The sequence below is a fragment of the Danaus plexippus genome, unplaced genomic scaffold (genome assembly GCF_018135715.1).
Source record: "Danaus plexippus unplaced genomic scaffold, MEX_DaPlex mxdp_42, whole genome shotgun sequence".
Lineage (NCBI taxonomy): Eukaryota > Metazoa > Arthropoda > Insecta > Lepidoptera > Nymphalidae > Danaus > Danaus plexippus.
The window spans coordinates 56,130-78,977 of record NW_026869862.1 but is presented as its reverse complement, the minus strand read 5'-3'; the positions used below and the strand labels follow the sequence as shown (position 1 = coordinate 78,977).

The 22,848-nt window shown below is 33.1% G+C and overlaps 1 protein-coding gene across 1 annotated transcript; it reads left to right on the top strand.

Moving 5' to 3' along the window:
• Positions 1 to 279: 279 nt before the first annotated feature.
• LOC133320633 (uncharacterized) lies at positions 280 to 21,962 on the top strand. The gene is given in 9 exon segments (XM_061529269.1): positions 280 to 1,015; positions 2,903 to 3,008; positions 3,150 to 3,275; positions 3,579 to 4,069; positions 17,757 to 17,871; positions 17,922 to 18,070; positions 18,993 to 19,741; positions 19,743 to 20,831; positions 21,864 to 21,962. Coding segments are annotated over 9 exon segments (3,660 nt in total).
• Positions 21,963 to 22,848: the final 886 nt, after the last annotated feature.

Genomic DNA, 22,848 nt, shown 5'->3' with positions numbered 1-22,848 from the left:
AACATTTTATTTGAAGGAGTTCAAATTTATAATAAATTATCAGACTTAATCATTAATAGCAAGAGTTTTCCTATATTCAAAAAACGTGTAATGGAATATATGCAAAATAATTTATAAGTTAATGTAACCCCTACCTAAACATGTTTGTGTAATATAACTACCCGCAACATTTCATTTTACTGTATATAATTCATAAGGCAGACTTTTAAATGTACCCTCAAGCAAAATTATTGTAATTTCTTATTATAAGTGAACTTTTGTGTTCTTTATGAGAAATAAATGTCTTTAAACCGAAGCAAAGCCTTGAAAGGTGCAGCATCAACATGGCTTGCGCAAAATTCCTATGAACATGCAACGTGGCCCGAACTGAAGAATCTGTTCCTCGCTCGATTTGGCAGTGCTGAAACACCAGCAGCTGCTGTTTTTAAAATACTGAACAGCAGCCCAAATGATGGGGAGAATATTTCATCGTACGCATCCCGGATTTTAAGTATTCTTATGAATCGTTGGAAAAATCTGACTACAGAACAAATTGCGACTACTGTTGCACTAGCACATGTTTCCCGAATTGATGCACAAATCCAAAGGCTTACATTTACCACCGAAATAAGTTCACGAACAAAATTGCAACAGGAATTGATGCCCTTTGTCTACAAGAAAAGACCCTTGCCAGTGTCTGAAAGAAATTATTCATCGACTGAAGCCAAAAAGCCAAAATTTTACCGTTCTTGCTACAACTGTGGGAAAACAGGACATCTAGCGAATGAATGTCGACGCGTTGTTTTAAAAGAAAATTCTTCTGTAACAAATCAGGATCCTAATCAAGCAAATGCCTCGATGCAACGTAGAGAACCATCACAGAGGACTATCATATGTTACCGATGTGGACAACCAGGACATATAGCACCCTCGTGTCCTACTAAATCTGGGAAAACTTTTGAACACCCAGATCCGACCGAACGACGGGTAGATATCTGCACCGTCAGTCCTGCTTCAGGAGACCTTTATAATCTGGGTGAGAGATTTCCTTTTTATTTTGATTCCGGTGCTCAGTGCTCTCTAATCAAAGAAAGCGTAGCAAACATTTTTTCTGGTTAACGATCTCATAACACTGTTGTGTTGAAAGGTATAGGTAAAAATAATTTAGTGTGTCACTTACAAATTTTGTCAACGGTATTGATTCAAAACCACAACATTGAGTTATTGTTTCACGTTGTTCCTGATCAATCACTTCCAAATGATATTTTAGTAGGACAGGATCTTGTCGCTTTAGGATTTACGGTTGAAATATCCACTGAACGGCTAGTTATTAGTAAAACTAAAGTCGTACAATACTGTGAAGTTGGCAGAAAGGCCAATCATTTCCAGAATATAGATACCGATATTCCGATAGAATTCAAACCAAAACTACTAAATTTACTAGAATCCTATTCAAATTATTTTATTGAAGGTGTCCCCACAAGTAGAGTTACATCAGGTCAACTCGAAATCAAATTAATTGATCCAAGTCGTACAGTTCAACGTCGTCCCTATAGATTAAGCATGGATGAACGAATAGTTGTTAGGGATAAAATTCGTGATCTCATCAATGCTGGAGTCATACGTGAAAGCTGTTCTCCTTTTTCTAGTCCTGTGTTACTAGTCAAGAAAAAGGATGGTACAGATAGACTCTGCGTTGATTATCGTGAACTTAATAGTAATACAGTTCATGGTAGATACCCATTGCCCCTAATTGGAGATCAAATATAACGTTTGGTTGGTGCTAATTACTTTACTTCTCTCGACATGGCTAGTGGGTATCATCAAATTCCTATTCATCCCGAGTCTATTGAGCGTACTGCATTTGTAACACCAGATGGACAGTATGAATATGTCACTATGCCTTTTGGCCTTCGAAATGCACCATCTGTTTACCAACGCGCTATTAATAAAGCCCTTGGTGCACTTTCTGAATCTTTTGCAGTTTGCTACATTGATGACATCATTATCCCATCTGTCACAATTAAACAAGGTATTGAGAGACTTAGATTAGTCATAGACACTCTGACCAAAGCAGGATTTTCATTTAATCTAAAAAAATGTGCCTTCTTGAAAACTGAAGTTGATTACCTTGGATATCATGTTTCTTCTGGTCAAATAAGACCAAATCCTCGTAAGATTCTTGCTCTTACTCAAATACCTCCACCAAAAACTGCTACTCATCTTCGTCAATTTATAGGGTTAGCTTCTTATTTCCGGCAATTTATCCCAGGATTTTCTCAAATAACAGCCCCACTTTACAGGCTTACGTCTAAAAAAGGAATTATTGATTGGAGTCCTCAACTAGAGGAAATCCGTCAGAGAATCATTACCATTTTAACCGAAAGACCTATATTGACTATTTTTGACCCTAATTTTCCGATTGAATTACATACAGACGCTAGTGCTGAAGGTTATGGGGCTATACTTATACAAAAAATTTCTAACAAACCTCATGTCATTGAATATTACAGCAAAAGAACTTCTCCATGTGAATCAAAATATCATTCTTACGAATTAGAAACGTTAGCAGTTGTTAAGGCCATTAAACATTTCAAACATTACTTACAGAATCGAAAATTTTTAGTAGTTACAGATTGTAATGCGATTAAAGCTTCTAAGACAAAATTGGACCTTACACCACGTGTGCACCGTTGGTGGTGTTTTCTTCAAATCTTTGATTTCGATATAGAATATCGACCGGGTAAAAGAATGGAGCATGTAGATTTTTTATCACGTAATGTTATTCCCAATAAAATTACAACAAAAATTAATCAGAAACAAATAAATTTTACTGAAATTTCGGAAAACTGGTTACATGCGGAACAAAAAAAAGATTCGGAAATACTTGATTTAATTTCAAAACTTAACAATAATTCCCTAGATAAGGATATAGCAAAAACGTACGAGATGAGGCAGGGGGTTTTGCATAGAAAGGTTGAAAGAAATAATCGCAGTTTCTGGCTACCAATGGTACCTCGTGCTTTTCAGTGGGCAGTAATAAATAACATACATGAAAGTCTGATGCATTTAGGTTGGGAAAAGACTTTAGAAAAGGTATTCTGTCATTACTGGTTTCCTCATATGAATAAATATGTCAGGAAATTTGTGGATAATTGTATAACTTGCAGATTATCTAAATGTCATTCTGGCAAAATCCAAGCTGAATTGCATACCATCCCAAAGGTTGCATGTCCGTGGCATACTATACACATAGACGCAACTGGAAAATTGACGGGTAAAAATGACTTGAAAGAGTATGTTTTCGTCTTAATAGACGCTTTCACAAAATATACTATCCTTTATCATGCCAAAAATATTGATTCTTCTAATGCTATACAGGCATTAAAATACAGCGTTTCCTTGTTTGGAGCTCCCAGTCGTATTATTGCCGATCAGGGTAGGTGCTTTGCAAGCAAAGACTTCAAACAATTTTGTGATTCGCACTGTATTAAACTTCATTTAATAGCCACAGGTACGAGTCGTTCCAATGGGCAAGTAGAAAGAGTAATGAGTACTCTTAAGAATATGCTTACTTCAATTGAAACTCAAAACCATAGGTCCTGGCAAGATGCCCTTCCCGAAGTCCAAATAGCTTTAAATTGTTCTTTCTGTCGTGTGACCAAGTCTAGTCCATTAGAACTGTTGATAGGGAAAACGGCGCGTCCATTAAATTTAATGATTCCAAACGGTGATAGAAATGATTCTGTAGATTTACCTTTGGTAAGAGAGCAGGCGGCCCAATCAATACTGACTCACGCTAATACTGATAAAGTGAAGTTTAATAAGACAAAAGCTAAAATTAAACGGTTTAAAGTAGGTGATTACGTCCTCTTAGAAAACCATGAACGTAATAAAACCAAATTAGATCCCAAATTTAAAGGTCCTTACCTGATAGCTCAACTTCTATGTGGTGACAGGTATCTCCTGAAAGCTTTAGATTCTAAGCGAACATATAAATATGCCCATGATCGCTTACGAGCCTTGCCCGAGTGTTATGTTCCACTCGAATTAGATCCTAATCTTATTGGATGCGCCGCTGACGGCACAAGTAAGTAATTGACTTTGATGTTTTGTGGTAAAATTCTATACCAGGTCCTTACTTTCTTTAATTATTAGAAACAAAGATCTGTGTGATTAATATCTTGACAAAAATCTGTGTGGTTTATATCTTGTCAAAGATCTGTGGGATTAATATCTTGACAAAGATCTGTGTGGTTTATATCTTGTCAAAGATCTGTGTGATTAATATCTTGACAAAGATCTGTGTGGTTTATATCTTGTCAAAGATCTGTGTGATTAATATCTTGACAAAGATCTGTGTGGTTTATATCTTGTCAAAGATCTGTGTGATTAATATCTTGTCAAAGATCTGTGTGAAGTATATGTTAAAATCTTTCTTCTGTTTCTATAATGTTCATTTAAAAGATACGTATACCATTTTTTGGCATCAACGAATAATTATTTTGGTTTCATCATTTGAGCAAACATAATAATAGAAAAATGAGATGTAATGTTGACAGTCTTTAAAAGGTTTATGATGGTTTCTGTCAGAATAGCCGAGCGTAACCAAATATCAAATTTCTTTATTTGATTTTAGATTCTGTTGGGATACACGAGGACGTGTGATGTTGCAGGATGGCCGTGACGGCGTATCAAGAAAATATCATATAACTACCTCATTTTAAGAAAATTATTTGATTATATTTCTTTTGTTTATATTTAAATGTGTTCGTTTATTTATGTGATATTTAGCTGATAAAAATCATGAACCTGAATTTAAAAAGAAAGAAGACGCTCAATTAATTTTTATCGACACATTTACAATATGTCGTTCGAACCACCTTATTTTAAGAAAATTATTTGTTCCTCTGATTATATTTATTTTAAGTCTATATTTAAGTGTATTCCTTTTTTTATGTTTCTGTTTATTTTTAGTTGATAAATATTATAAATGTAATTTTAAAAAGAAACTCAATTTATTTTGCAAAGAGCCGACGCTAACATCAGTTAGGTTGTCGAGTGGGGTTGCGAGTGGCGCCAACGTCGTAGCAGTCACCAAGGTATATAAATGGGAGCAGTCACATTGTAAGGGCAGTGTTCACTTGGACACGGTGTTGGACGCACACTCGCCAATCCACGTGGCTCAAATTCGTAATTGCTATTCTATAATAGTAAATTACTTTCGTGGTGTTAATCAAATAGTGACAAGTGAAATAAAGTTATTACAAAGTGTATTGAAGTTTTAGTCATTGGATTGCAATATGAGTGGTTCACAAGACCCTAATGGGCTCGGCGATCCGACATACATAATATCTCTACAAAATATTTGAAGCGTAGTAGTACTCTTTTCCTTTAGTGACTTTACTAGTGCCCTTATTACTAAAATAAACGTGAGTACCTAATAATATCTTGCATTCACATTCATAGACGATTCACGACGAGCATTTTTTTTATATTTTGTAAACCTTGATCAGAAAGGAATTTTATACAAAAATAACCAATCGGACCATACTTTCTACAAAAAGAATTAATCCAGAAAAATTTCAATGTAATTTTCAAACTGTCTGTTTAATGCAGAGATGATTCTCAATAAAAATAATTAATCAATCTAGAAAAGAAAAGTCGATGGATCTCCTTCACAAAGCTGATTTTGATTTATTGATTGATTTCATAACACCGCCACAACTCACTAACTAACTCACTAACATCTTACCAGGAGAACATAAAACCAAGCCGATGATGTTTCACGGGAAGATAAAAGTGAAACTTTTCATTCATATGTATTTATTACACATTAAACTTATGTTTGTGGGTCGGTCATTATTATGTTTCTGTGAGCTTGTGCTGACTGGCATTATCGATTTTTCATCCTATTGCTTTTAAAATGTAGTGATTCACAGCGATACGCTAGTCACAATCAGCTGACTCTCACTGCTATGGAATGTCTGCCTCCATCTGCCCCTAGAAGATTGAGGTCTAAAAGAAAAAAAAAACAAATATTTACAATTATCTCTACTTGTACTATGTATCAGTCTAACATCGTATTTGTCATAAAACTTAATAAATACTCCATTGCATAGTAATTTCATAAAAAAATAAATTCAAACAAGAAAATTCAAATTTTCGAGAAAAAGAAACAAAAAATTCAAAGAAAGTTTTCTGAACCATTGCCTCTCAATTTATGTTCTCCTGGTTGACAGTGTTATGAACAACGTGACTGTTACGTTCTGTTACCTAACTCGAAACATCTTACCAGGAGAACATAAAACTGTGTAGTTAGTTCTATAGTGTGCTTTTGCTACGAAATACTCGTGTTTTATGATTTCCTGGTTTCCCATCCGCTGAGATAAACGTGACTGACTGTGGCTTGTTTGTTTGTTTGTTTGTTTGTTTGTTTGTTTGCTTGCTTGTTTCGTTTGCACAACAAACTACGTGAAGTTTGTTACGTACGCGCTACATATTATAAAATAAATGAACATCGCCGGGGCAACATCGTTGTATGGATAAGATATCATATAACAAACAAGCTATGGAATGGGATTGCTATCCTAACATCGGGGCAATCATGTAGTCTTAGGTATAGGTTATAAGTTTTAATATGTAATTTTTATTATAATATACATATAAGTAAGTTTCGTAGTTTTCCTGGAACCTCCGGTTGCCACCTTATATAATTAGTTACTTCTTTATTTGGTGACTGGGGAGTTGGTTTAAAACGTTAAATAAACCGTTTTGAAATTTTGTGAGTAACTTTATTTTATTAATTTAAACTACTTACTTTTTTTAAAATAATACTGTGGAATATTTGATTATTTCATAATAGAAGGCAAATTTCGTCGCAACTTCCATATTAAATAAATAATAAATTAATGAGAAAATATTATCTCCTTGAAAATCATCTGCTCACAGGCATTGCATTTAAATGAGGGCTTGCGAAAAAAAAATTGTCTCAAGTATCATGAAGAAAAGGAATTCCCGTATTCCCGTATAATTAACTCAAAAAAAGGGTGAATAAGACCGAATGACAAACTCCAAAATTCTGTTTACCACGAGACTTCACATTGGCTCCTTTCTATAAATAAAATGGTCGTTTTAAATCTTTAAAGACTTACTAAATAATTCTTTAAAAATTTTAAGGATATTTTCACTATAATATTGTTTAACAAAGTTTTCTAAGTAGATCTTAATCCAACAAATGACAACTAAAAGGATGTGCAGTCTTGTCAATTGGCAGCTATTATAAGTTTCGAATTACTTGTGGTATTAGAAATCGGTGGCGGGAATAGGGGTTGTTTTATTTCAACAAAATTATATTCATTTATACGTTGAAGCAATCGCATGAAAAGCTTCTTAAAAGCGATATCACATGGCATAAAGGGCAATTGTACCAAGCGTGGTGGTTTCAGTGTGGTCATAATTTTATATTTCTTCACAACTGGAAAAAATACAAATGTGAATATACTTATATATATGTTCTCTTTGTTTTTGTAGTATTCTCGTACCACTCTCGTAGCATTGTGCCTTAAGATTATGAATACCTAGAACTTCATTTTATGAAATAAAGTTTGTTTCTTCGTAGTTTTTTTTTCTTATGAAACGAATAAAACAAAGAAAAAATATATATTTTTAAAATTTTAAAAACTATAAATATACTTTTATATATAACAAAACATGTATATGAATGATAAATAATAAAAATAAATCAAAAGGGTTATACCTAGAAAAAGTGAATTGTTTGAAATATACATACACAGATTACTTTCAACTAAAGCAGAAAGAAGCTTGTTTCAATAGTTATTCTGTCAACAGAACAAGGATATTCTATTATTTCTTTTATTTCGGTTTAAGGAGTTTGACAATGTGTAAATTTTAATGATATGAAGTGTACATTGAAGTTGTACGAGTACATATTCTTATGAATTCTTAGATTTCGAAGCAACCTCGTATCAATTGATACCATAGTACTTTACCTTTATAAAACTACATGGTGCTCCTTACTAAAGGTAGTCTGTTAAAGTAATCGTAAAACAAGTCACGTTTCTACATCGCGGTATCAGTTAACACAGAATGTCTGGAGGTGTTTTAGTTCATATTGCACATAAATGTAATAAATAAATAATAATTAATATTATAATATATTGTAATACTAAATATTGTACTAAATTCCTAAATATTAAACAGTGTCAAAATACTAGCTATAGGTTGTATTCGCAAATTTTTGTAGATCTCCGAAATGGATCTGATAAACACGTCTTATTATGAACTAAACGTGAATATTGGCTTCGAGATTGCCATGACAGCGTCGTGACGCCACGAGAGCGACTTAATGCTTTTCCTAGTATAGACTCTATAGTTACTTTATTGAGTAATTGGCCCCATGTTGTAAAGAAAAAAAAAATAAATTCAAATAATTTAATCTAGTAAAATTTTGATATGGTTTTGAAAGCGTTTTTGGTTTCTGAAAGTCATTTCAAACAAGTTAATGATGTCAGTAGCAGAAAATTTTGTAATAAAATAATTTCAAAATAAAATCAACTATTTAATCATTTATATTTTGCATTGTATTTCGAGTCTTCAATCCAAATTCTTTCACTCAATTAATATTCACGGCTTAAAAACTACTCCTTCCAAATATAACTCAAAACTTGTCCGACGTTGATAAATTTGTTAATTTGTAATTTTTTTAATCATACATAAAGTATGAAAATATTTAACACCTAAATAAGATTCGGTTTTTTATCTTTATAAAACCACCTGTCTTTCTTTATCCATATTTACTTTTTGCTGGATGATGCACGTTCCTTTTAAAACAAGTTAAAATTTAAAAACAAAATGTGAAACGTAGTTTCAAGTCACGTTTATTTCGTAATATGAAGTACCAGGTGTTCATAAAGCCACAGAATACTACGATACAATTTGCTACGAGGATACTACCAAAATAAGAGAAGTGGAATAAATATACAAATATGCATTTCAAAGGGATATGTGATTAGATTTAACATTTTTCTAAACTATAACCTCTTAATTTATGTTCTTCTTTCTGGTAGACTATTACGTAACTCAAAACATCTTATCAGGAGAACATAAAACTGTGTAGTTCTTATAAATGCGCTTTTGCTACGAAATATGTGATGAAGACTTCTATTTCCCTGTTTCCCATCCAATGAGATAATCGCGACTGGCGTTATTCCTTCTTGTGGCAAACATGCATGCACGAACTAACGCGAAAATATATTTTAGTGTCGGCTATCATGAAGACAGGAATTCCCGTATTCAAAATTAAATCAAACCAAGATATCTAAAATCAGATTGCATAAAGGGCAATTGTGTCAAGCTTGGTGTCAGTTTGATCATCATTTTATGATTCTTTCCACTACTAAAGCTCTAAAAATACTTATATGTATGTTATACTTATCGTGTTTTCAAAGCTCTGTTTGTTTTGGTAGCATCCTCATAGCAGATCGCAGCATATTGCTTTAGCATATGCTGCTATTCATGAGAATACCTGGAACTTCATTTTATGAAATCCGTGTGACCTCTACAAGTTCTTCGTGATGTTTTTTTATACTTTAAGTAAGAACTTGTAGAGGTCACATATATTTCATAATATGAAGTACCAGGTATTCTCATGAATAAAGAAAGAAAAGAAAAAGAAGTATTTACTCCAAAAATAAATCAACAAAAACCACTTTTACATAAAAAAAATATGTATGATAAAAAGAAAAAGAAATAAAAAAATAAAAATTAAAAGTGAATTGATCAAAATATACACATAACTTTCAACTAAACAGAAAGAAGACTGTTAGGATTGTAATTAAGTTTGGAGCTTCTGTTCATTTTGAATTTAATATAGGAACAAACAAAACAAGAGAATATTTTATTGTTTCTATTTTATTTGTTTATATGAGGTTTGAAAATGTGTAATTGTTAACGTCGCGTATTTATTGCAACTTATTACGTATGCATGTGCATACCTTTGTCTAATACACTGTTCTCAGTAAACTCGTCATAGATTGCACTTGACTATTATGAATTCCTGTCTCCTGTATGTGAAATACACGAGACTAATTTAGCCTAAAACATCGAGACAGACAAGTGAAGTTTCCTTACTGACTTACTGAAAGCTAATGTAAAAAAAATTTTTTTTTCAATCTTAAAAGTCTGCCTTACATACATATCTTGAAAATTAAGAGCAGTGGGTGGTCGTATCAGTATTGTATACAAATCAGAATACTTAAGTTTGTTCTCATAGTATGCAACGCTATCAAAAACGTGAGCCCCTACTATGTATTTATACGTAACTGTAGTAAGGTCAATAAAGTTTTACTTTTCACAGCAATCTTGAAAAATATTGTACTACTCCTTCAGACTTATGAAGTCATGGTTCCCGTACTATGAAACAAACGTGACCAATTTTCGAAGTTCTGGTTGGTTCCTTTGCAACCATGATCAATTGATAGACGAGATGAAAATGAAATCATTCATATACATGTTTTCTAATCAGAAAATAAATAATAAAATATTTAATTAATTAATATAATATTAATTGATTTAGATTATAATTAATCAATGTTTTTCAAATACACTTATGTCGGAGTAGGGTCCAGGCCGTGGTTTTTAAAAAGTGTGACGCCAGCATAACTGACGTCATCAATGACTTTATTCTTGATTGTAGACCAACATTGTTGTGACTACACTTACACAAGTGGCTACGCAGGTGGTTATGCGGCTGACACCTGATAATTTCAACTACCCTCAATTATTAGTTTTTCAAATAATAAGAATTACACCGACATATGTTTTTTTTCAGTTAATTTTAGTCAAAATTGATTCGAAGTGGAGGGACGAAACTAAGTGCCATTATCATTTATAGAAAAAGAAATGCCAGCTTCGAAAGTTAAATTTTTTGTACTGGTCTCGTAGCTCCAACGGAACTCATAACATCCTACCAGGGAAACATAAATCTATGAAGGTGATGTATCACTATGAATTGAGAGTGAAATTTATGCTATATGAACATATTGGGACAGACGTGTGTTTAAAATATTTCATATATTGAATATATATTGATATTTATTGATATTTATTTGTTTGTCTGTGTTCGTGTGTCATAGCCCAATTTACATTTATTAGATCTTATTTATTTATTAATTTTTTCCTGTTATTCTTATGAAGATATTTTTGTTCCTATCAAATATAAGTTTCTTTTGCGTGTTCCTGAAATCTCGTTTTATGGAAGTGAATTGAATTCATAAAATAATTTGTATTATTTTCAAGTTCGTAGAGCAGTGGACGATCATCGTTCAGTATTGCATACAAAACATGATTCCTCAATTAATGTTCATCTGTAATACAAGGTTATAAAGTCAGGGTATATAAAAATTTTAATTATTATTATAAAACTATTAACTATTATTATTTATTATCACTAAGGTGATCTTTCTCCCCATTAATCTCAAGCTCTAGTTGGTTTGTATAATTTTAAGTTCCATATATTTTTTTATTAAAATTATTAATAAATGCTAGATTTATTAATAATTTTATTCAATGCTTTCAATTTGCGTGTAACTTAATTATAACTGTAATTAACTGTATGATGATACCTTTAATAAACTCAGTTTACCGTATGAGAAGAAATGTGGGAAAAATTCCTCTAGCTAAGCTGTATTGGTTGCATAACACCAACTCATAACATCCTACTAGGAGAACATACAACCGCGTAGGTGATGTTTCACAAGGGGGTGGAAGTGAAACTATCTATCTATATTTAATATAGTCTACTTGTTTGTGTGATGGTTGTCTTTTATGTATGTGTAAGTTTGGTATGACTGGCTTGCTAGCTGGCTCTTTGATAATTACGAATATTGACATCGCACTATTATTTATTCTTACTTCAAAGTTAAATTCATAACGAGGGCAAAGTGGACAGAAAATTCAAAATAGTTTAGTTTTTCCCTGAGTTATTCACTAAACACAACTTGTATTCAAAATTTTGAAGCTTCTATATAAACTAGAAGCGCAACCACGCTTCTTTATATAGTTTCCTTTATGAAAAGGGTTTCTCGTAGAGGTCTCTTTTAAGAGATAAGTTATCCTTTGTGCATCACGTATCTTTTATAATTAATTATGATACTATTTCTTCTGTTGGTATATAAATAAATAAATATTTAATGCTGTGAGTATAATAAATGGGGACACATGAGTGCATCATGCAGTAATAAACGGCCTAAACCTGACATTAATAAAACTAAGCCACGAAACTTGCCTCAATCCTCAAGGACTAATTCGTTTCAATTTAAATCCGAAGCTTGTAACTTCTGTAAGAAAGTCGGTCATAGTGAACCGAACTGTTTTGCTTAAGGACGATCGAACTCGGGTAACGTAAATTTTTGTCGAGAAGTCGTAACTGACATTAATAATCGTGACGTAATTACGGCGGTACTAGGTGGCATCCCGACAGATGTATTAATGGATACCGGTTCATACATCTCGTTAATTAGCTCTGATTTAGCTAAGCATTTTTCATGCAAACTACATGCATGCATTCCACTGTTGCGTGGTTTTGGTGGCGCGGAAATACCAAATAATATAAGTACCGAGTACGTTTTTGAATACTCCGGTAGTTATAGGCACCGATGCATTAAGCAGAGACGGAGTGTCTTACATTCGCATTGCGAATTCACAACGAATCATTCGGTCCATTAAATTACCGATTAATATCATATCCGATTGTACGGTAGATTTGGATCTTCATTCTATTAACACGTCACCGTCATAAAATTAGGTTTAATGCCGGTTGTCGTAGTAACCATATTAAATCCACTTATGTTTTATTAAAATAACAGCAGATATCACCGATGCGTAAGAGTGTGTCAACGACCAAGACTTTATGATTTTCTAATGTCATGGTTATGGAAAATGTATCTGTGTGCTTCATTAATATTACTATCCGACTATGTGGCTGTGACAATGACTAAAAACTGTGTGATCATGTGGGTATGTATGTGGGTATGTAATTAGTCATACATTACATACATAATGAGATCTAAGATTTTCGCGAGTTTAATTCATTTAAATGAAACTAGTATTTTTCGGATAAACTTTGGTGATTTATTTTTGTAAAAAACTACATACTCCCGACGTTTCGGTTACTTTTCAGCAACCGTGATCACATCTGACATCTCGTCTGCCCGTGATCACGGTTGCTGAAAAGTAACCGAAACGTCGGGAGTATGTAGTTTTTTACAAAAATAAATCACGCGTAGTTTATCTGAAAAATACTAGTTTCATTACATACATTTCGTTTATCTAAAGAGAGAATTTTAAATCTACCGATTTGTGCGAGAGGTTACAGAACCCCGTAGTGTACATAAGGATCGTCGTTGGATAGACCTAAGATATGATACAATATGAACACGCATACCTAGCCGACATTAATTAAATAGAAATTTTGTACATATTGTTAGAAATAAATAAGGCAGTACTTCCACTTAGATGTTTATTGCTCCACAACTCGTACCAGAAATCCCCCAGTCTAGTACTTACATCCTATTTATAATATTCAAAGGTAACATTTTTAGATGAGAATATAAATACCGTTAAGCTTAGAATCATCAAGAATATCACAATTTAAATTATTTTAAATAATCATAACTAACAATATATATTGACTTATTGAAGTGGTAATTGGATTTAAAACTATTTTGTTACTATAGATAAAATTCGATATTGTCTGAAAAATGAATTGTAAAATTTACCTATTTGTACGATAGTGAACCGCCAAGTCGAGCAAAAATAAAAAAGCGGCATGGCCGTATTACACTTTTCTCAAATTATTTCGGGACATTTTCGACCTAAAAGTACATTTTGCATTAAACTTGACGCCTATATTTCTGGTAAGCAAGAAAAAAGTAGCTCAAGCATTACAACTAGGCAAAGTTCTTAGTTTTGTTAAATTTTTTCATTCACTGACTGACCCATCATCCAAACTGTAAGGCGCTTCTAGTTTATATAGAAGCTTCAAAATTTGAATACAAGTTGTGTTTAGTGAATAACTCAGGGAAAAACTAAACTTTTTTGAATTTTCTGTCCACTTTGCCCTCGTTATGAATTTAACTTTGAAGTAAGAATAAATAATAGTGCGATGTCAATATTCGTAATTATCAAAGAGCCAGCTAGCAAGCCAGTCATACCAAACTTACACATACATAAAAGACAACCATCACACAAACAAGTAGACTATATTAAATATAGATAGATAGTTTCACTTCCACCCCCTTGTGAAACATCACCTACGCGGTTGTATGTTCTCCTAGTAGGATGTTATGAGTTTGTGTTATGCAACCAATACAGCTTAGCTAGAGGAATTTCTCCCACATTTCTTCTCATACGTTAAACTGAGTTTATTAAAGTTATCATCATACAGTTAATTACAGTTATAATTAAGTTACACGCAAATTGAAAGCATTGAATAAAATTATTAATAAATCTAGCATTTATTAATAATTTTAATAAAAAAATATATGGAACTTAAATTTATACAAACCAACTAGAGCTTGAGATTAATGGGGAGAAAGATCACCTTAGTGATAATAAATAATAATAGTTAATAGTTTTATAATAATAATTAAAATTTTTATATACCCTGACTTTATAACCTTGTATTACAGATGAACATTAATTGAGGAATCATGTTTTGTATGCAATACTGAACGATGATCGTCCACTGCTCTACGAACTTGAAAATAATGCAAATTATTTTATGAATTCAATTCACTTCCATAAAACGAGATTTCAGGAACACGCAAAAGAAACTTATATATGATAGGATCAAAAATATCTTCATAAGAATAACAGGAAAAAATTAATAAATAAATAAGCTCTAATAAATGTAAATTGGGCTATGACACACGAACACAGACAAACAAATAAATATCAATAAATATCAATAAATATCAATATATATTCAATATATGAAATATTTAAAACACACGTCTGTCCCAATATGTTCATATAGCATAAATTTCACTCTCAATTCATAGTGATACATCACCTTCATAGATTTATGTTTCCCTGGTAGGATGTTATGAGTTCCGTTGGAGCTACGAGACCAGTACAAAAAATTTAACTTTCGAAGCTGGCATTTCTTTTTCTATAAATGATAATGGCACTTAGTTTCGTCCCTCCACTTCGAATCAATTTTGACTAAAATTAACTGAAAAAAAACATATGTCGGTGTAATTCTTATTATTTGAAAAACTAATAATTGAGGGTAGTTGAAATTATCAGGTGTCAGCCGCATAACTACCTGTGTAAGTGTAGTCAAAACAATGTTGGTCTACAATCAAGAATAAAGTCATTGATGACGTCAGTTATGCTGGCGTCACACTTTTTAAAAACCACGGCCTGGACCCTACTCCGACATACGTGTATTTGAAAAACATTGATTAATTATAATCTAAATCAATTAATATTATATTAATTAATTAAATATTTTATTATTTATTTTCTGATTAGAAAACATGTATATGAATGATTTCATTTTCATCTCGTCTATCAATTGATCATGGTTGCAAAGGAACCAACCAGAACTTCGAAAATTGGTCACGTTTGTTTCATAGTACGGGAACCATGACTTCATAAGTCTGAAGGAGTAGTACAATATTTTTCAAGATTGCTGTGAAAAGTAAAACTTTATTGACCTTACTACAGTTACGTATAAATACATAGTAGGGGCTCACGTTTTTGATAGCGTTGCATACTATGAGAACAAACTTAAGTATTCTGATTTGTATACAATACTGATACGACCACCCACTGCTCTTAGTTTTCAAGATATGTATGTAAGGCAGACTTTTAAGATTGAACAAAAAAATATTTTTTACATTAGCTTTCAGTAAGTCAGTAAGGAAACTTCACTTGTCTGTCTCGATGTTTTAGGCTAAATTAGTCTCGTGTATTTCACATACAGGAGACAGGAATTCATAATAGTCAAGTGCAATCTATGAGGAGTTTACTGAGAACAGTGTATTAGACATAGGTATGCATATGCATACGTAATAAGTTGCAATAAATACGCGTCGTTAACAATTACACATTTTCAAACCCCATGTTACGTGACGGTGTCACAGTGATAGTTAAATTAGATATTAAAAGAATTACGGTGTAATCGCAGGCCGCGCTAAGCTTCTAAGTAAACTTGTTCATTCTACACGGGTCTGACTCAGCAGTTCCGTGTGAACAGACTTTTTAGTTTTATATTTCTTTTTCGAATATTTTAGAATATTGTGTCACTATTTGTTCACCCTTCGTACAATATAGTCGAACCAATTAATTGTAATTTAAATTTAAAATTAAATTAAGTCATTTAAATTTTGGTTTCATTGCATCCACCGACCGTCGAAATCATAATTGGCGCAGACGGTAGGATACTCGCGGATAGTTCGTGATAATATCCAACTTCGATACCGTGTTCGCGAGCTACCCGGGTGGCTAAGCACCGTTTTCGAGTATCCGAAACCTATTCGGTTCGAACGGTTCGGGGGAGATCTGAAAATTGATTCCGCAATTGATACCAAAATCCAGATATGCTGTAAGTACTTTGAATCTATATCAGTCCTTACTTTCCTAGTTCATATCCTTTATTTAGTAAGACTATAACTATTTTATTAATTAATTACTCACATATACCTTATTAGGGTTCAGTAAAAAATTAATTAATTTCTTTTATAGACGTAGTTAATCAATTTTTTTTTTCTATTCTTTATTTAATAAAATCGATTTATTTCATAAAGAATATAGTTTTGAATAAACTTACATTTTCACCTGACTTTCAAATCAATTAGTGTGATTTTTATTATATTTTATGTTCGTTTCTTTCGATTGTTTAAACTTACTTTTTGAATTTTAATTGTGTATTATTTTAAATTGTGTGTGTTATTTTAAGCAACCAAGATTTTTCATCCACTCGAATATCGCAACTCTAGATTAAAGAATAGGTTAGATAAAAATAATAAGTTTAATATAATAGACGAAAATAGAGATTTAAACGTAAAAATGGCTGACATTGACAATATCTACAAATCACTAAGGTTGCTACCCGATATCGACGGGAACACTCATGTTTTAACCCGTTTCATTAATTTATGCGATCAATTAGTATTGCAATATTTCCAACCGGGTCCTGGAAACGAGTTGTCTAATTTGGCTTTAATAAACGGAATCTTAAATAAAATTTCTGGACCCGCGGCTAGGCTAATTAATTCCAATGGGATACCAGAAAACTGGCTAGGTATCAGGAGTGCGTTAGTGAACAATTTTGCAGATCACCGTGACGAGACCGCTCTTTATAGTGATCTTTCATTACAAACACAGGGTAATAGCACACCTCAGGAATTTTATGAGAGGTGCCAGAATTTATATAGTACCATTATGACATATATCTCTTTACATGAATCTGTCCCAACTACCATAGAAGCTAAACGAGACTTATATAGAAAGCTTACTCTTCAAGCATACTTGCGAGGTTTAATAGACCCCTTAGGTTGTAGGATCCGCTGTATGCGACCGGAGTCTATTGAAAAGGCTTTTCAATTTGTTCGAGACGAACTTAATACTCTGTATTTACAACAAAGAAATGAAGGTGGTTCTAGGAAAGATCTTCATCAAACTCATTTGAAATCTAATGCAATCCATTTACCGCCTAACAATTTCGTACCATATAATATGCCCTTCAGGCACCAGAACATGCCTGGTCCATCAAGGTCATTCGCATCACCAAATAACCAAGGATGGCGTCCGAGCCAACCACAACAGATGCAACCACCCCGTGGCCCCTCTCGAACTCAACAAGTAATGCGCGCTCTGCCTCAGAATTATAATCCGCAAAGTAATCTTTTTAGATTGCCTAATAGTCCTCAGCAACCCCAACAACCATTTAAACCACGTCCGATGAGTGGTGTGAGTCACTTTATACCTAGGAATTTACCCCCTACAGGGCATGATTGGCGTAAATTTGGCAATCCACCTCCTAGTAATTATTTCAAAACCCGTGAGTTAAATTTCAATGAATTTGACGATGATTATAACTATAATGAGTATGAATATTATCCCGATTATGATCAGTATTACTATGATTATGATCAATATAATGAACATTATGAGCCATATTATACCTCCGAAGAACCCTCTGCAGTATATAACGTAGATGAACCCATTTCCACCTGTAAGGATAGTAAAGATGAAAATTTTCAGGATGCCTTAAAACCAGAAAAGCCAAAATAGAGCTCAATTTCCACATACAGAGGCAATTAGGTTATATTCAAATTTCAGAACCTCCACTTAAATTGTTAATAGACACAGGCGCAAACCAGTCATTTATTAGTCCGGAATCCGTTGAAAAATACTTTAATCATATACCCCTTAATTATGAACCATTCGAGGTCACTAATGTGCACGCCACTAGTACAAATAATTATTCTATTACTTTACCATACTTCCCTGAATTTAAAGAGCAAGGCGACATGACACTATTCATATATAAATTCCATAATTACTTCGATGGACTTATAGGTTTAGATTTATTGAGTGCGTTTGACTGTAATATTGATCTTAACAACAGAATTCTAAAAACCCGCAGTACACATATTCCTATACACATGTATGACTCTAAAAACGTTAATCTTTATGAAGAGATTGTCCCCGCCAATTCTTCTAAACTAGTTAGATTACCTATTAATACGCAGGATGGTGATGTAATAGTGGAAAATCAATGTATATGTAATTGTATAATTCCTGAATGTCTAACTAAAGTAGTTAATAACCGCGCTTGGGTAGAGATAACTAACCCTTCATCTAATGATATCGTATTTTCCATGGACCGACCTGTAGAAGCTTCGCTTTTTAATTTTGAATGTACTAATACTGAGATTTTATCAGACCGCATAAAAAAGTTTTATCTCGTCTCCGAACAGATCATATGAACGCAGAAGAACGTGCTAACCTGATTAATCTTTGTGCCAGCTACGCGGACGTGTTTTATCTTGAGGGTGAACCCTTAACCTTCACCAACAAAATAAAAACTACTGATGAAATCCCCGTTCATACTAAAAGTTATAGATATCCGCATGTTCATAGACAGGAAGTTAGAGATCAAATCAAAAAGATGCTCGAGCAGAATATTATCCGACCATCAGAGTCTGCTTGGAGCTCTCCAATATGGATAGTACCGAAAAAGGCTGATGCTTCCAATAAAATCAAATGGCGTCTCGTCGTTGATTTTCGAAAAGCAAACGAGAAAACAGTCGATGATAAGTATCCAATCCCGAATATAACAGATGTATTAGATAAACTTGGAAAATGTCAACACTTCACAACCCTGGATTTAGCTAGTGGTTTCTATCAAGTAGAGATGGACCCCGCGGATGTTGAGAAAACCGCATTCAATGTTGAGAATGGTCATTACGAATTTTTGAGAATGCCAATGGGTTTAAAAAACTCTCCATCCACATTCCAACGTGTGATGGACAATGTCCTTAAAGATCTTCAAAATCAGGTTTTCCTCGTTTACCTAGATGACATAATAGTCTTTAGTACATCATTGCAAGAGCACGTAATTAACCTTGAGAAGGTATTTAAAAAATTGAGAGAGTCTAATTTCAAAATCCAGATGGATAAATCTGAGTTTTTGAAATTGGAAACTGAATTTTTAGGTCATATAATATATAGGTAGAGATGGTGTAAAACCAAATCCTAACAAAATCCAGGCTATTCAAAATTATCCCCTTCCTAAAACTACAATCGAAATCAAACGTTTTCTCGGATTACTAGGCTATTACAGAAAATTCATACCTAACTTTGCACGTGTGACTAAACCTCTAACTAATTGTCTTAAAAAGGGAAACAAAATAACATTAGATCAAAATTACAAAAATTGTTTCGAGCACTGTAAAACTCTTCTAACAAATGATCCGATCCTTCAATATCCTGATTTTAGTAAAGACTTTATACTGACAACAGATGCGTCTAACGTAGCCATAGGTGCCGTTCTATCTCAGGGTAATATAGGAACAGATAAACCCATAGCATATGCATCCCGTACACTTAATGACAGTGAGACTAACTATAGTACTATTGAAAAGGAGCTTTTAGCTATAGTTTGGGCTACAAAGTATTTTAGACCATATTTATTTGGGCGGAAGTTTAAAATCATTACTGATCATAGGCCTTTACAGTGGGTTATGAACTTGAAAGAACCCAATTCTCGATTAACCAGATGGCGTCTCAAACTTAGCGAATACGATTTTTCAGTTACATACAAACAAGGAAAATATAATACCAATGCAGATGCCCTCTCCCGTATTGAACTTAATAATGAGGAACTTTCATCTATCATTGTAAATCCATCTACTTCAGATGACTCTAGAACTTTAACAGCCCCAGATGTTGATGAAAATTCATCAACTGCTACGGCTCATACTAGTGCTGAAAATCCCATACTCGAAATACCTATATCCGATTACCCATTAAATAAGTTCACAAAACAAATAGTTTTCAATATAGTTGGAGATATCAAGGGTAGACCAAGTGTAACAAAACCTTTCGATGCTTTTACTAGAATTAACTTACAGGTTTCACAATCAAATTTAGAAGAAGATGTTGTAAATGCAATAAAAGAGCATGTCCTTCCAAAAATTAACACTGGCTTACGCATAAATCCAGCTTTGGCTATGTACCAAATAATACCTATTATTCAAAATAACTTCAAAAATTCTGCTATGCGATTATTTGTAGCAAAAAGGGAAGTAGAAAATGTAAGAGAGTATCTCCAGCAACAAGACATCATTCATAAATACCACAATGGGAAAACTAATCATCGAAGCATCAATGAATGCTACCTTTCTCTCTCTCACAGATATTTTTGGCCTAAGATGAAAGAGCATATATCAAAATTTATAAACGAATGCATTATATGTGGTCAAGCAAAATATGACCGCAACCCTATCAGGCAGCAATTTCAAGTTTTAACACCTGCCTCAAGGCCATTTGAATTAGTACATTTAGATCTCTTGACTATACAGAGTGAAGAATTCTTAACTATTGTAGATGCATTTTCAAAATTTGGTCAGGCTTATCATTTGAGAGATGGAACTGCAGTTAGCGTCTTACAGGGTTTACTTAATTTCTGCACTAACCATGGTGTACCGATTACTATTGTTACAGATAATGGAACTGAATTTACTAATCAGCTTATGGCAGAATTTGTTAAATTTTATAAAATTCACCATCATAGGGTTGCTCCACATACACCTAATGAAAATGGAATTGTGGAAAGATTCCATTCTACTATACTAGAACATTTACGTATTCTTAAATTGAGCCAAAAATCAGATTCAGTAATTAATATTATGCCTTACACGATTTTAGCTTATAACAGTAGTATTCATAGTTTTACTAAGTGTAAACCTCTAGATCTTGTTACAGGACATTTCGATCCTCGTGATCCTTTTAATATAGACATTTCCGCACACTTGTTACAACAATACATGATAGATCATAAAACTAAAATGACTATAGTATATAACACGGTTCACGAGATAGGTATTGACGAACGGACTAATATAATGGCAGGACATAATAAGGATCGCGAGCCTGAAGTTACCTTTTCACCTGACCAACCTGTTTTCATTAAAAACCCAGTTGCATCGCGTCAAAAGTTGGCTCCGCGTTACACACGTGACGAGGTGACAGCTAATCTCCCAATTCACATTTACACTAAACGAAAACAAGGCCTTATTTCCAAGTCAAGATTAAAAAGAGTACCTAAAAGTACACAATTGTTGCAGGAACTCCTGGTACTTCATCTCTTCCTCATACCATCCCTAACGCAAGAGATAAAACTTGAGAGTTTGGGAATGGACCCGGAATTTTACCATTCAAACTAGGTTTAGCTAAGATTATATCTCACTATCATTCTTTCATACAACACATAGACCTTCATGAGATACGCAGTACAATCGAATCTGTGAAAAACCAGCTAGATAGTTTTAGCCCTCAATTACATAATAGAACCAACTCATTATATCAACCTCACATGAATTACTTGGAAAATAAGCTTTATAATGTTTTAAACCAATTAAAGTCTTTTGAGACAGATCGTGCAAAGAGAGGCCTCATAGATGGACTCGGGTCAGTGATCAAAAGTATAACGGGAAATCTCGATTATACGGACGCTCAGCATTATGATGAAGCTATAAAATCCCTTCAGGCCAGTGAAAACAAATTAGTCACTGAATTCAATAGTCATGTCAGTCGCTCTAAAGAATGGTCCTCACAGTATTCAAAAATTATAAGTAATATAATAGAAAATCAGAGTCATTTGCAAACCCTTATTAATGAAATAAGTGAAAGCATTATTACGAGTGATAACGACTTAATCAAGTATGCACATTTAGCTCAGATACTTTTAATTATAACTGATAATGTAGATTCCGTTACCCATGAGCTATATAAACTTCAAAACGTACTAGGTTTTATTAAACTGTCCACCGTGCATCATGCGGTCTTGAATTTAGAAACTATGAATTCAATGATAAGTAATGTTAGTAACCTATATGGCAGGCAGAAGGTGTTAGATTTAGATATTAGGGATTACTTTGATATAATTAAGATAGGTTCTTATTACGTAGGAAATAAAATAGTTATAGTTTATAAAATCCCCATAGTTTTGCCTTATACTTATGATATGTATAAACTATCTATTATACCTAACCTTAATCAAGAAATCCTTATTCCACCGTTCCCTTATCTAACCTTGTATGAGAAAGATTT